Source organism: Syngnathus typhle, linkage group LG2, assembly GCF_033458585.1.
Source record: "Syngnathus typhle isolate RoL2023-S1 ecotype Sweden linkage group LG2, RoL_Styp_1.0, whole genome shotgun sequence".
In the NCBI taxonomy this organism is placed as follows: domain Eukaryota; kingdom Metazoa; phylum Chordata; class Actinopteri; order Syngnathiformes; family Syngnathidae; genus Syngnathus; species Syngnathus typhle.
Genome location: NC_083739.1, coordinates 24,553,125 through 24,565,824, shown reverse-complemented (window position 1 = coordinate 24,565,824; position 12,700 = coordinate 24,553,125). Strand labels below are relative to the sequence as shown.

Sequence of the window (12,700 nt, the reverse complement as noted above, 5' to 3'; positions counted from 1 at the left end):
TCAAGAGGACTTGTACCAGAACCCAAGCTGTGTGTGGAGGCAAGTCCGACTATGTCTAGTTGGAACTTTTCTGCCTCGCACACCAGCTCGGGCTCCTTTCCTGCCAGAGGTCACCTCTCTCACCTCTCTCGCTATGTCCCAAGAGCCAGATTTTGTAGCCCCCAAAAGGAGTGCTAATTTAACTAATAATGATTTTTACAATTTAAAGGGAAACTGCAAAATTTCCAGCCGTACTGTAGCTGGTTAGATTAACTTGGATTGAGAATTTTTAATTATATGGTGTTAAAGCATAATTCAGAGTTCATTTAGTTGTGATTCTTTTTAACATATGGCTTGTCACATGGCGCAGGATTGAGGACCCAAATGCAGGGAAGCAAGGAAGTGGGGCTATGGTTCGATTAAAATTCATTTAATTTAAATGAAACAAAAGTCTAGCAAGGGACTGATGGATAGGGGGAGAAACAGGGGCTGCAAAAGTTAAAACTAAAGGTACTTTAGTTTGGCCTTTAACTAACCTGCAGTGGCCGATTCGGCTGGAGTTTGTTTTCTCTCCCTCTCCACCCCCTCCCTCCCCCCTCCCCGGCCGGGGAGGTGGTTAGGTGGCACCCATGCTGACAGTGGCTATCTGGATTCTTGTGGGCCAATTCAGGATGGGGGAACTGCAGCTCAACGTCCTCGAAGACATTGCCAGGACAATTGAGGGCTCCTTCGGCAGCCCTTCGCTCTGACATGGACATCCACTTTTTATTTCATTGATTTTCTTATTGTATCATTTGTGCCCTCTCTGCATCCATTTCAACCTGGTGGTCCTGAAAGGGGGATCCTTCCATCTGTGGTCCCTTCTCAAGGTTTCTCATTTTCCCCATTTTTTTTTAGTTTTTCCTTGCCTTTTTGGGAGCTTAATATCAGGGGATGCTTTGAGAATAATTGTCAATTTTTGTGGTTTCTCATTTTCCCCATTTTTTTTTAGTTTTTCCTTGCCTTTTTGGGAGCTTAATATCAGGGGATGCTTTGAGAATAATTGTCAATTTTTGTCTATGTGAAGCCCTTTGAGACTGCTTGTGATTTAGGGCTATACAAATTAACTTGACTTGACTTGACTCCATAAGGGAGAGTTCTTAAAGTACAAACAAACAATTATTGTGAAAAGGTAACAACAAAATGTTCTCACTGTGAGCAGTGGCAGAAGGGTGGGCAAGGCGAGGCTATGGACGCTTCGGTGACCGGGGTTCAGCCTCTACATCTATCATCTGTCTCTGAATATTAATAAGTTGAAGTTTTGCATTTTCTTCCAGAATTGCAGCTTGGATGGGAGGCAGTCCATCGCGTGGGTAGTCACCAACAGAGTAGGCTGTGTGTCTCCTTGAATGAGAACCGGAGTATGTTACATCGCTGTGGGATCTCCTCAATGTACTTCTGAGCCTGCTGCTGGAGCGGGAATGAATGATTGCAGGGCGCAACCTGTTAACTGATTAACAGTCCATTAGATGAGGGTGCTGATAAGATTCTCTGTTAGTACTGCTGAATGTCCACATTTTTAATGTAGCGAAATTGGGGATCCATCCATCCATCCATCCATCCATCCATCCATCCATCCATCCATCCATCCATCCATCCATCCATCCATCCATCCATCCATCCATCCATCCATCCATCCATCCATCCATCCATCCATCCATCCATCCATCCATCCATCTTCTTCCGCTTATCCGGGGTCGCGTCGCGTGGGGAGCAGCTTCAGGAGGGACTCCCAGACTTCCCTCTCCCCTGACACTTCATCCAGCTCATCCTGGGGGATCCCAAGGCGTTCCAAGGCCAGCTGAGAGACATAGTTTCTCCAGCGCGCTCTGGGTCGTCCCCAGGGTCTCCTACCAGTGGGACATCCTGATGAGATGCCCGAGCCACCTTATCTGGCTCCTCTCAACGTGGAGGAGTAGCGACTCTACTCCGAGTCTCTCCCGGATGACCGAGTTTCTCACCCTATCTCTTAAGGGAGAGCCCGGACATCCAGCGGAGAAAACTCATTTCGGCTGCTTCTATCCGGGGTCTCGTTTTTTCGGTCACGACCCATAGCTCGTGACCATAGATGAGGGTAGGAGCGTAAATCGACCGCTAAATTGAGTCTTGCCTTTAGGCTCAGCTCTCTCTTTACCACGACGGACCGGTACAGAGTCTGCATTACTGCCAACGCTGCACTGATCCGCCTGTCGATCTCGCGCTCCATCCTCCCCTCACTCGTGAACAAGACCCCAAGATACTTGACCTCCTCAACTTGGGGCAGGATCTCATTCCCGATCCAGAGAGGGCATTCCACCATTTTCCGATCGAAGACCATGGACTCGGATTTGGAGGTGCTGACCCTCATCCCGACCGCTTCACACTCGGTTGCGAACCGCTCCAGTGAGAGCTGGGGATCACGGCCTGAAGAAGCCAACAGCACCACGTCGTCTGCAAAAAGCAGAGACGTGATGCTGAGGTCCCCAAACCGGACCCCCTCAACGCCTCGGCTGCGCCTAAAAATTCGGTCCATAAAAATTATGAACAGAATCGTTGACAAAGGGCAGCCTCGGCGGAGTCTAACCCTCACCGGGAACGAATCCGACTTACTCCCGGAAATGCGGACCAAAGTTTGGCATCGGTGATACAGGGACCGAACCGGCCTTATCAGTTGGCTCGGGACCCCGTACTCCCGAAGCACCCTCCACAGAACCTCCCGAGGGACACGGTCGAACGCCTTCTCCAAGTCCACAAAACACATGTGGACTGGTTGGGCAAACTCCCATGCACCCTCGAGGATCCTGCCAGGACGAAAGCCACACTGCTCCTCCTGAATCTGAGGTTACACCTCCCAACGGACCTCTCTAGCACCCCTGAATAGACCTGACCAGGGAGGCTGAGGAGTGTAATTCCCCTGTAATTGGAACACACCCTCCGGTCCTCCTTCTTAAAGAGGGGAACCACCATCCCAGTCTGCCAATCCAGAGGCACTGTCCCCGATGTCCACGCATTATTGTAAAGGCGTGTCAGCCATGACAGTCCCACAACATCCAGAGCCTTTAAGAACTCCGGGCGGATCTCAGCCACCACCGGGGCCTTGCCACCGAAGAGCTTTTTAACTACCTCAGTGACTTCAACCCCAGAGATTGGAGAGTCCGCCTCAGAGTCCCCAGGCCCTGCTTCCACAATGGAAGTACCGTTTTTTCGGTGTATAATGCGCAAAATTTATTGTCATAAAATCTGTGGTGCGCATTATACATGGGTACAATTTTTATTTTATTTATTTATTTTTTTTAATTTTTATTTTTAATTTTTTGAAGAAAATCACGGTACAACAATTTTTGAAAAAAATCTTGTCACAGATGGAATGTGGAAAGGAGCAGGGCGACCAAGTGCAGCTTGGACCAGGGTTCATTGGAGGAACTCAAAACACAGACTTGGTAAACTAACATAACTCTCTAACAAAACCAACAACAGGAGTGACCGACAAAGACGTGGAACAAAAAGACAGGGTGACATTACCAAAGACAGGAACAGAAACCTGTGTTATTGTCTAATATTGTTTGTTTTTTAATCTTCATCGCGGACTGGACGTCATACGGAGGCAGCCACGACAGGCACCAACGCCGGCCACAGCTCCGGTCGGCCAACTCAACAATGGAGGCGCGGAACACGGTGCACTCGGACTCAATGTTCCCCGCCTCTGCCGGAGGTGGGAGTCGAAGCTCTTCCTGACAGGGGATTCTGCCAGACGTTCCCAGCAGACCCTCACAGAGCGTTTTGGTCTGCCAGGTCGGAGCGGCATCTTGCCCCACCATTGGAACCAACCCACCACCAGGTGGTGATCCGTTGACAGCTCCGCCCCTCTCTTCGCCCGAGTGTCCAAAACATGCGGCCGCAAATCCGATGACACGACTACAAAGTCGATCATCGAACTGCGGCCTAGGGTGTCCTGGTGCCAAGTGCACACATGGACACCCCTATGTTTGAAAATGGTGTTCATTATAGAAAATCCGTGTCGAGCACAGAAGTCCAATAATAGAACACTGCTCGGGTTCAGATCGGGGGGGCCGTTTCTCCCAATCACGCCCTTCCCGGTCTCACTGTCATTGCCCACATGAGCATTGAAGTCACCCAGCAGAACGATGGAGTCCCCAGAAGAAGCGCTCTCCAGCACTTCCTCCAGGGTCTCCAAGAAGGGTGGATACTCTGAGCTCCCGTTTGGTGCATAGACACAAACAACAGTCAGGACCCGTCACGCCACCCAAAGGCGGAGGGAGGCTACCCTCTCGTTCACCGGGGTAAACGCCAATGTGGAGGCGCCCAGCCGGGGGGCAATAAGTATACCCACACCTGCTCGATGCCTCTCACCGTGGTCAACTCCAGAGTGGAAGAGAGTCCAGCCCCTCTCAAGAGAGCTTGTACCGGAACCCAAACTGTGTGTGCCTGCCTCGCACACCAGCTCAGGCTCCTTTCCAGCCAGAGACGTGACATTCCATGTCTCAAGAGCCAGCTTCTGCAGCCGTGGATCGGACCGCCAAGGTCCCTGCCTTTGGCCGCCGCCCAGCTTACACTGCACCCGACCGTTTGGCCTCTCCCATAGGTGGTGAGCTCATGGGAAGGGGGTCATTATGTTAAAAATAATTATGTAATAAATGATCAATTAATTAAGTATAAAATTCTTTAGTCAATGGTGGTGGAATTCTACTGCCTGCAGTACACTGAAGGGAGACAATTTTTTCTGGGTTTGTTTTGAAAACTTACGCTTGTAACCAATTTAAGAACCAATAATTTGTACCCGGATAATTTCCACTCACTGATTGTCGTTTTTGATGGATGCGGTTCTGGGGTGGCTCTGCAGTCAGTTTGCCAACCAAAATGGAAAGAATTGGCAGGAAAGGTTCTTGGAAAAATTAAAAATAATGCAAAAACACAGAAAAAGCTCGTCAGGGGAGCCCTCAAGCAATGTCGGACTGGTGTTTTACACCCGACTGTTAAAGTGTCGCCGGGGGTCTTGGGGGGGGACCCAATCCATGCTGCTCCATTGAAATAACATTAATTTGAACCAAAAGTAGTAAAGTTTAAATCACAGTCCTATCTTTGGTACAGTGATCCTTCCTTTATCGTGAATAATTGGTTCCAAAACCACCCGCGATGGGTGAAAATCCACGATGTAGAGAAAATATATTGCCACACAAGACTTTTATGAACCTTTATAGTATTTTTAAAAACTTTATTGTATTTTTAAAGGCTTTTTTTGTATTTTTAAACCTTTTTGTAAACATTTTAAAGTCAAACTGAGTAGCAGAGTCCCAGATGGCAGCAACAAAAAGGAAAACGTCCGACTGTAAAGCGTGCGCTCCGGCTCAAGGAGAAACAGAACCGCGCTCGGTGGAAACTCGGAAACAGAACCCCGCTCGGCGGAAACTCGGAAACAGACCCGCCCTCGGCGGAAACTCGGCAACAGAACTGCGCTCGGCGGAAACTTAGGAACAGAACCGAGCTCGGCGGAAACTCGGAAGTGCAAGCCGCGTGCAGCGGCAAGAATCAGAGCCGCACACACGGCGGCATACAGGAAGATGGAGCCGCGCGCAATGGGAGGAGTCGAGCATGTTGCAGCCGTGGGAGCGGGGTCGGGTGATGATTGCGGGTTCGGCACTCCTGGCAAGTTATCCGGTGACGCTGCAGGTCCGGCGACGGTGGGGTGGGGCCCGATGGCAGCCACGAGTCTGATGGCGCTGGGACGCACTCCGACTGCGGCCACAGGTCTGGCACCGCTGGGACGAGGTCCGACGGCGGTCACGGGTCCAGCGCCGCTGGGACGAGGTCCGACGGCAGCCACGAGTCCGGCGCCGCTGGAACGAGGTCCGGTGACGGCCGCGGGTCCGGCGACACTGGGGTGGATCTCGATGGCGCACGTGGGTCCAGCATCACGTCTACGGAAGCTGGTGGCGAGGGTTGGTCCAGGCGCTGGTCGCTGAAGTGGTCGGATTGTTCTGTCACGTGCAGGAATGGAGCAGGGCGACCAAATACAGCTTGGGTTTATTGAGGGAAAAGGGAGTTGGAAGGGAACAAACCAACAAGAACGGCCAAACTGACATGACTTGTAGACACAGAGACTAAACTAACTAAAACAGAGACAAAGAAACAGAAACGACAAATAGACAAGGGTCAACAACAATCCGACAGGGGAGTCAGAGGCAGACAGGACTTAAATAGGCAACAGGTAACGACAGGCAGATGACTGTGATTACACTGATTGTGGGGAGACAAAGGAGGGGAGGGGCGAATACACAGAGACGCGGACAGAAACCATGACAACATAGACATATAGTAGGACGACCGGCGACGAGTCGTGACACTACTGGCTGTGCTGCCCTCCTCGTCTTCTTTAAACTTTGTGTGAGCCCGTGTTGCATTTGGTTGTCCTGTCTCATTTGTGAGAAATGGTTTTGTCCATTGCGATGTGCCAAATGTTGGTCCAACACCACAGGGGGTAGGGATCGGTCACATTTGGCCGACAGTAGATTGGTCTATCTTGGCCTTAACATGAACTCAATCATGAAAAAGGACCAGCACTTGATGCTATAATTGGCGAGGAAGCGTGGCCAATCGCAATAGCTTTTGAGAAGATTCTTTACATCTGAGCCCAAATCTGACTGCAATTGACAGTTAAGATTGCCAAAAAAGATAAACTGTTCCCCCTACCCACTCTTGATGACTTTCATGCTCCAAGAACTAAGGCAAAATTCTCTCTGATCTCCACATCCTGGTCATCACCTCTCCTTCCCTCGGGTAGTCCCTGTCAAACTATGCACAAAAAATAACAGACATTTAAATATCTCTCGCTAAATTCCCTAAACATTTTACTCAAAATTCCCTGTTGGCATTTTACAAACGTTTGCCAAATGTGCACATGCCTTTGTGACAGTATGACCAGATTAATTATTGTAGCGTCGACCCTCTACGACACCGTGAGTTTAATGTATCGATTTTGAACTCGGACTGGGAAGTTTGGTTGTTAAACTCAGCAAGGAAAATATGTGTTCAGCCCCTTTCATCGTGAAACGTGTGAGCGTTAAGACCTCTCATCAGGAAAAAGTAGCCGTGTTGAGAACATTTCCCCGGAAAACTGGATATTGAACCCTTTCATTGTAAAATTGTGTGTGTCTGTGCAGCCCAGATTCTTGTTCTCTTCCACTTCAGTGTTGCGAAGTCAGACAGCAACATGTTTCGAGTATACCTCCGTACTGTGCAGTCTACTCCTGGGTGCCAACTATGATGCTTACTGTGTTAGTGGCTACGCTTGCAAAGAGATGTGTCTGCTCGACCAAAGACTGCAAGAGTGCCCTTTGTTGGACACCCAGGAAAAGGTAGGAAAGTTGGCCGATCAGTGTTAGTGCATAATCATACAAGTTCTTGTTGGTGTGGTGCAGGCCGCAGCTTCTGAGTTGCCGGTTGATAGTGAGCCTGCAGTGAGATTTCAACGTGAGCCAAAGAGTCGTTTCTTGATACAACACGCCAAGAAGAAACAGGAAGAGGCAGACGCCAAAGCCAAGCAACAAGAGGTAAAATAAAAACTGATTTCAGTGTGACTTAACTTGTGTGCTAACAATGTTTGACCCAAGTAGGAGGTTCTGCAGCCACCTGATGACCCCCTGCAGGGTTTGCGGGTTCACTGTTGGGTTCTGGTGTTGGCTGGGTGCCGCAGCGTAGAGGACAATTTCTTTGTTGATCCAATGACCGGAAGAAGCTACACCACCACGAATGAGCATTTTCTGGGTGTAGAGAGTGTGTGGAACAACCTCAACTACTACGTCAACATGCAGGACTGCAAGGACGGCTGTGCTGTGAGTGTCAAAAACCTTTATGACTGCAATTCAATCATTTTGAATGGGTATACAAAGTCCAAAATAGTTTTCAAGACTCCATCATTTTGAATATTCTGGTTTTACTGGAAAGCACTGGAAAAGTGCCACAATCAAGCGAAAGCCATAAAATGTGTTTGTTTTCATCGTTCCATGCAAGTTCTGTAGCACTTGTACAATGATGGATAAACAAGAGGCTATCCCAGCTGACTTTGACAGTCAGCTCAGAGCTTCTCTGCTACCAGGTGATAGTGACGGTGACAGGTGATACGACCTGCGAGCGATCCTCACTGCCTTGTGGGTAGCATGGGAATGCCTAAGGCGGGGGTGGGCAAACCTTTTGACTTGCGGGCCGAATTGGGTTCTACATTTTGACCGGGGGGCCAAACCAGGAGCAGCTGTTTGTAGTGTTTGAGTGAACGTTGGTCTGATTTGATTCAACTGACTCCGGTGCTACCAGTACCAAGTCTACATTTGCTTCACGATGGCCAACCGGTTCATTAGAGCCACCAATGAAATGGTTATCTTCATGTTGCTCCAGAAGTCTGTTAGAGTGGTGCTCACTCTAACTTATTTTGCAAGAACCACTCGGAGACAAGTTAGTCTTTCTAGACACCTGCAGGCAGAGAGTTCACTCGTCGCTGTGCTTACAGCGATGGTCGAATGAAGTCTGACTCTCACTTCCCACAAGAGCATCTTTATTAAGAGAAAAAGGGTGGGGGTGACAGTGGACTGGATAAACAAGTTAAAGCTGTTGACCTCTAGATTAGCAGAGCAGGGGATGTTTTACGACATTGTTTAGGATGGGACAGAGCTAGGTGGTTTATTACCGGTTACATACCAACATAAGCATAAAACTAATCTACCTAAGTTATTTATTACCGGTTACATACATTCCAACAGAAGTCCATGGTGCAAAAAAAAAAAAAAAAAAAAAGATCAGCCACTGGACCACTGCCAGAGTGTGCTAAGCTTGCTTTGAAGTACGATAATTTGCAAATACAAGACTGAAGTCTTTGAAGTTTGGTACAAATGGTTGAAAAAACACATCAAACATCCAAAGATCTGAAGGCCACCCTGGAAAAGTCTGGTATCATGGAAACATGTACGACCCACACACTGAACCAAAACACATTCTTGAGGACAGCCTTGGTGTTGGCCGACCAGTATAGGTCAGCAGAAATGATGGTGCCCATGAAGGTGGAGGATGTAACTCTCTCTACTGAGTCGCCATTGATGGTGAGGGGGAGGGGAGTGTTTTGGACTACCCGAAGTCCAGAATGATCTCCTTTGTTTTAGTGCACTGCAGACAGCTGCAGGACCTCGTTCCTGTAGGGTGACTCGCCTCCCGCTGAGATCAACCCCAACACTGTCAAGTAGTCGCAAACTTCACAAAGATGTTGTGGGCCGGTCTGTAGTTGGAGGTGTAGAGAAGCAAAATCAGTGCACACCCCGTGTTGAGTGTTTTGGTGGAAGAGAGGGCCGCCAAGTCCAGGGAAATGGTGGTGGATTTCAGGAGGCCCAGACCTCGTCCTGACCCAGTGACTATGAATGGAGTCTGTCTGGAGGTAGTGCAGACCTATAAATATCTTGGAAAAACAGAGAGACATAGGCCAGCAGGCCAATCCTCGGCCGGCGCTTCACGAATACTCCCGGTTCTCCCTATGGTCAGTCCAGGCGTGGTCACTGGGGAGAAAAGTGGTGTGTTGATTGCATGTCAGTATGCTAGGCAGATAGTGGCGCACAATTGACATGAACAAGAGACAGACCGACATCAAGATGTACATTAATGAGGAAATTAAGTTTTTATACACAACCCCTCATTATGGGGGACAAAAGAAATGCATTTGATGCCGTTTTTAAGTTAAAGGCAGTCGATTTAGCTCTTAACAAAGAAAATGGAGGTGCTGCATTTACTGGAGAGGTTTCTTCCAGCCACTAGAAGGCACTGGGCTATTGGTGATGACATCGGGTTGCGTCACCCTTTTCAGTATTTTTGTTCCGGGAGCTTTAAGCACTCGAGATGCACTTTAAGCTGTTGAGTCGAACTGAACGTTGCTTCGGGAACGCTCGTTGATGCGAAGACGCCATCGGCTAGCCTTGACCTGGCTCGGAAGGCTGTTCGGAGTCCAGTGTTTTGTTTGGTTTCGGGGGTTCAAAAGCTTCGAATTTTTGGTTCGAACTCCGATTTGTTAGAACTTGGAGACCGTTGAAGTCAGAGGTTCTACTGTATTCTAACATCATTAAAAAATAATTTGAACAGAGGTGTAGGCTTATCCAGTGCACAAGTGTGAAACTAAGTTCAGCACAAATTAACATTTAAATTAAAAAAAGTTTGTGTGCGTGTGTTTGTGTGTGTGTTCAGGAGCTGGTGTATGACCTGCATGACATCAAATTGTGGGAGCCCATCTTGTTTGGTGTCACCAGTAAAAGACAACTGAGCATCAACCTCCTCAAGAGGAAAGAGATGAAAATGATGGGGATGACTTGGGTATGTATGTGTGCGTGTGTGTGTTTGTGTGCGTGTGCGCATGCGTTTGTGGCTCATAAATGAACACGTATATCATCATCACCACGTATATTATGTAATCTCACACAGCTGTCTCACAAGCAATTCTTTGGTTATTGTTGTTTTCAATGCTTTTCCCATACAAGATTGATTTTGTCTTCAAATATGGTTACATTTATAAATAAATATCCCATCATTAACTCAGTTCCTCTCAAACTATATTCAGTAAATAAATAAGGCTTTTTTCAACATTTGACTTTAGTTTTCAAAGACAAACCTTTTTATTTTATGACCGCATGTAAACATTAGCACTATGACAACTTTGACCAGGAAAACCTCCACTTGCACAAGAGTCCCCAGTATTGGCAATCAAGCCCTGGATTTAATTAAACTCAAAAATTTTCTCAAAAACCAGAGGTGCGCCTTTTAATAAGGTGCGCCTTTTGTGTGGACCGAATTCCAATATCTATATATATATTGTTGTGTGTCTATATCCATATATATATTGTTTTGCCACCACACAATATGTGGGCATAATATGTGGACCCGATGAACTAATCAGAAGGCATTACGTTTTACGTTGATCAGGGCGATAAACCAATCAGAGGACTGTACGTCCCTCCGCCGCCATTAATAATTAATAATTAATAATAAACTCTCTAAATTGGCATCGACAAAGAGACATGCTTACGAGGCACAATTCAAGCTTTCCGGAAAGCCGGGATTACTGCCGAAGAGCAATGTGACGAGTTTGACACAGAAAATGACAAGCGGAAACTTGGCATGTTTAATGGTAAACTTGCCCAGCTGTTTAATCTGGATACAAAAGGTGAGGACTTTGGTAGATTTGCGTATGAATATCGATTAACAATAATGTGAGTACAGAGTACATGGTTAAATAGTAGAATAAACTACTGAACTCATACAGCCGAACGCACAGTCTTGCTCCCATGATGTTTTTTTTTCTGTTTACAGTAAGTTATGTATGCATGCAGCCAATAATGCGGTGTGCCCTGTGTGTGGATTAAGTACAAAAAAGCCCCCGCAATTGAGTCTGCACTTTTCATCCCGAAGCGCCTTGTGCGGAAAATTCGGTAAAAGGTTGTGCCTCATTAGTGTATGGCTGTTCTAGACATGGCTGATTTGTGTGTGAGGCTGATTTGCGAGAAGGACCAGCTGCATTGCTAAATAAAGATTTTTCTCATCTCCGTGGGGCCATCTGGGTGAAGATTTTGTTTTCGGTTGTGCGGTCACATCCTCCTACGTCTGTCGGGCGCAGTGTGTTCACTCACACTATCTTTTGCAAGCACCCACCACCTGCAGTCACTCTGCAGTCATATTCGCACTTTAAACCCTCACCGACACCTCAGCCCTTATCATTAAATGAAAGTGATTATAACACCATTACACTGTTACTTTGGTTATTTTTATTTATCTTAAATGGCAACTGTATCGCAAACATAAAGGTAAATCCTTTAAATGTAAAAAAAACCAACCAATACTATTCCTTCAGCATGCATGCGTGAGCAAAGACAGACATCTGAATGTGACACTCAAAAACAACAAAACACAAAGACAATATTTTTAAAATATGACATGAAGTGCCCACTCTAACTTATTTTGCAAGAACCACACGGGAGACAATTAAGTCATTTTGGGCACCTGCAGGCGGAGAGTCCATTCGTCACTGTGCGTACAGTAATGCTCGAATGGAGGTCTGACTCTCGCCTCCCGCAAGAGCATTTTTATTAAGAGAAACAGGGTGGGGGTGAGAGTGGACTGGATACAGAAGAGAAAGCCCTTGACCTCTAGTCAAAACATAGCAAAGGAATGTTTTACGACGTTGTGTAGGCTGGGACAAGCTAGGTTATTTATTACTGGTTAAACACCAACATAAGCATAAAACTAATCTAGCTAGGTTATTTATTACTGGTTACATACCAGTAATACATAATCATACGATCAAGATAGTTTGGAAAACCCTGACGGATGGAGAGTCAGAGAGACATTGTGAACGTTTTTGTCTGAAGGAGGACGAAGAAGAAGAGGAGGACCGTGTCTTTGAGATGCCAAGATCCTGGGTCTCTTCAATCAGCATTTCCCAACAAGGTACCCAATGTCTGATTCAACTGCACTCTCCCTTACACATTATACTGTTTGACAATTTTTACATGTGTTTAGCTTTTATACCACAATGACACGAGATATCGCCATTTACAATGAAGGGTGCTTCGTGCAGCAGTCAGCAACGTGGGGATGATTCTGAATTTAAACCCATCAACCCAATCCCTTATCAATTTTCCAACAAGTCAGCCTTTCACCTTAA

The 12,700-nt window shown here is 47.1% G+C and overlaps 1 protein-coding gene across 1 annotated transcript in view; it reads left to right on the top strand.

The window, feature by feature from the left end:
• The window catches only part of ccdc135 (coiled-coil domain containing 135), a 97,419-nt gene that overhangs the window by 31,060 nt on the left and 53,659 nt on the right, over positions 1–12,700 (top strand). The window contains exons 5-9 of the mRNA XM_061272158.1: positions 7,176–7,370; positions 7,434–7,565; positions 7,629–7,847; positions 10,231–10,356; positions 12,405–12,483. Of these exons, the coding sequence (XP_061128142.1) occupies positions 7,176–7,370; positions 7,434–7,565; positions 7,629–7,847; positions 10,231–10,356; positions 12,405–12,483 (751 nt within the window). The remainder of the gene's footprint in view (positions 1–7,175; positions 7,371–7,433; positions 7,566–7,628; positions 7,848–10,230; positions 10,357–12,404; positions 12,484–12,700) is intronic.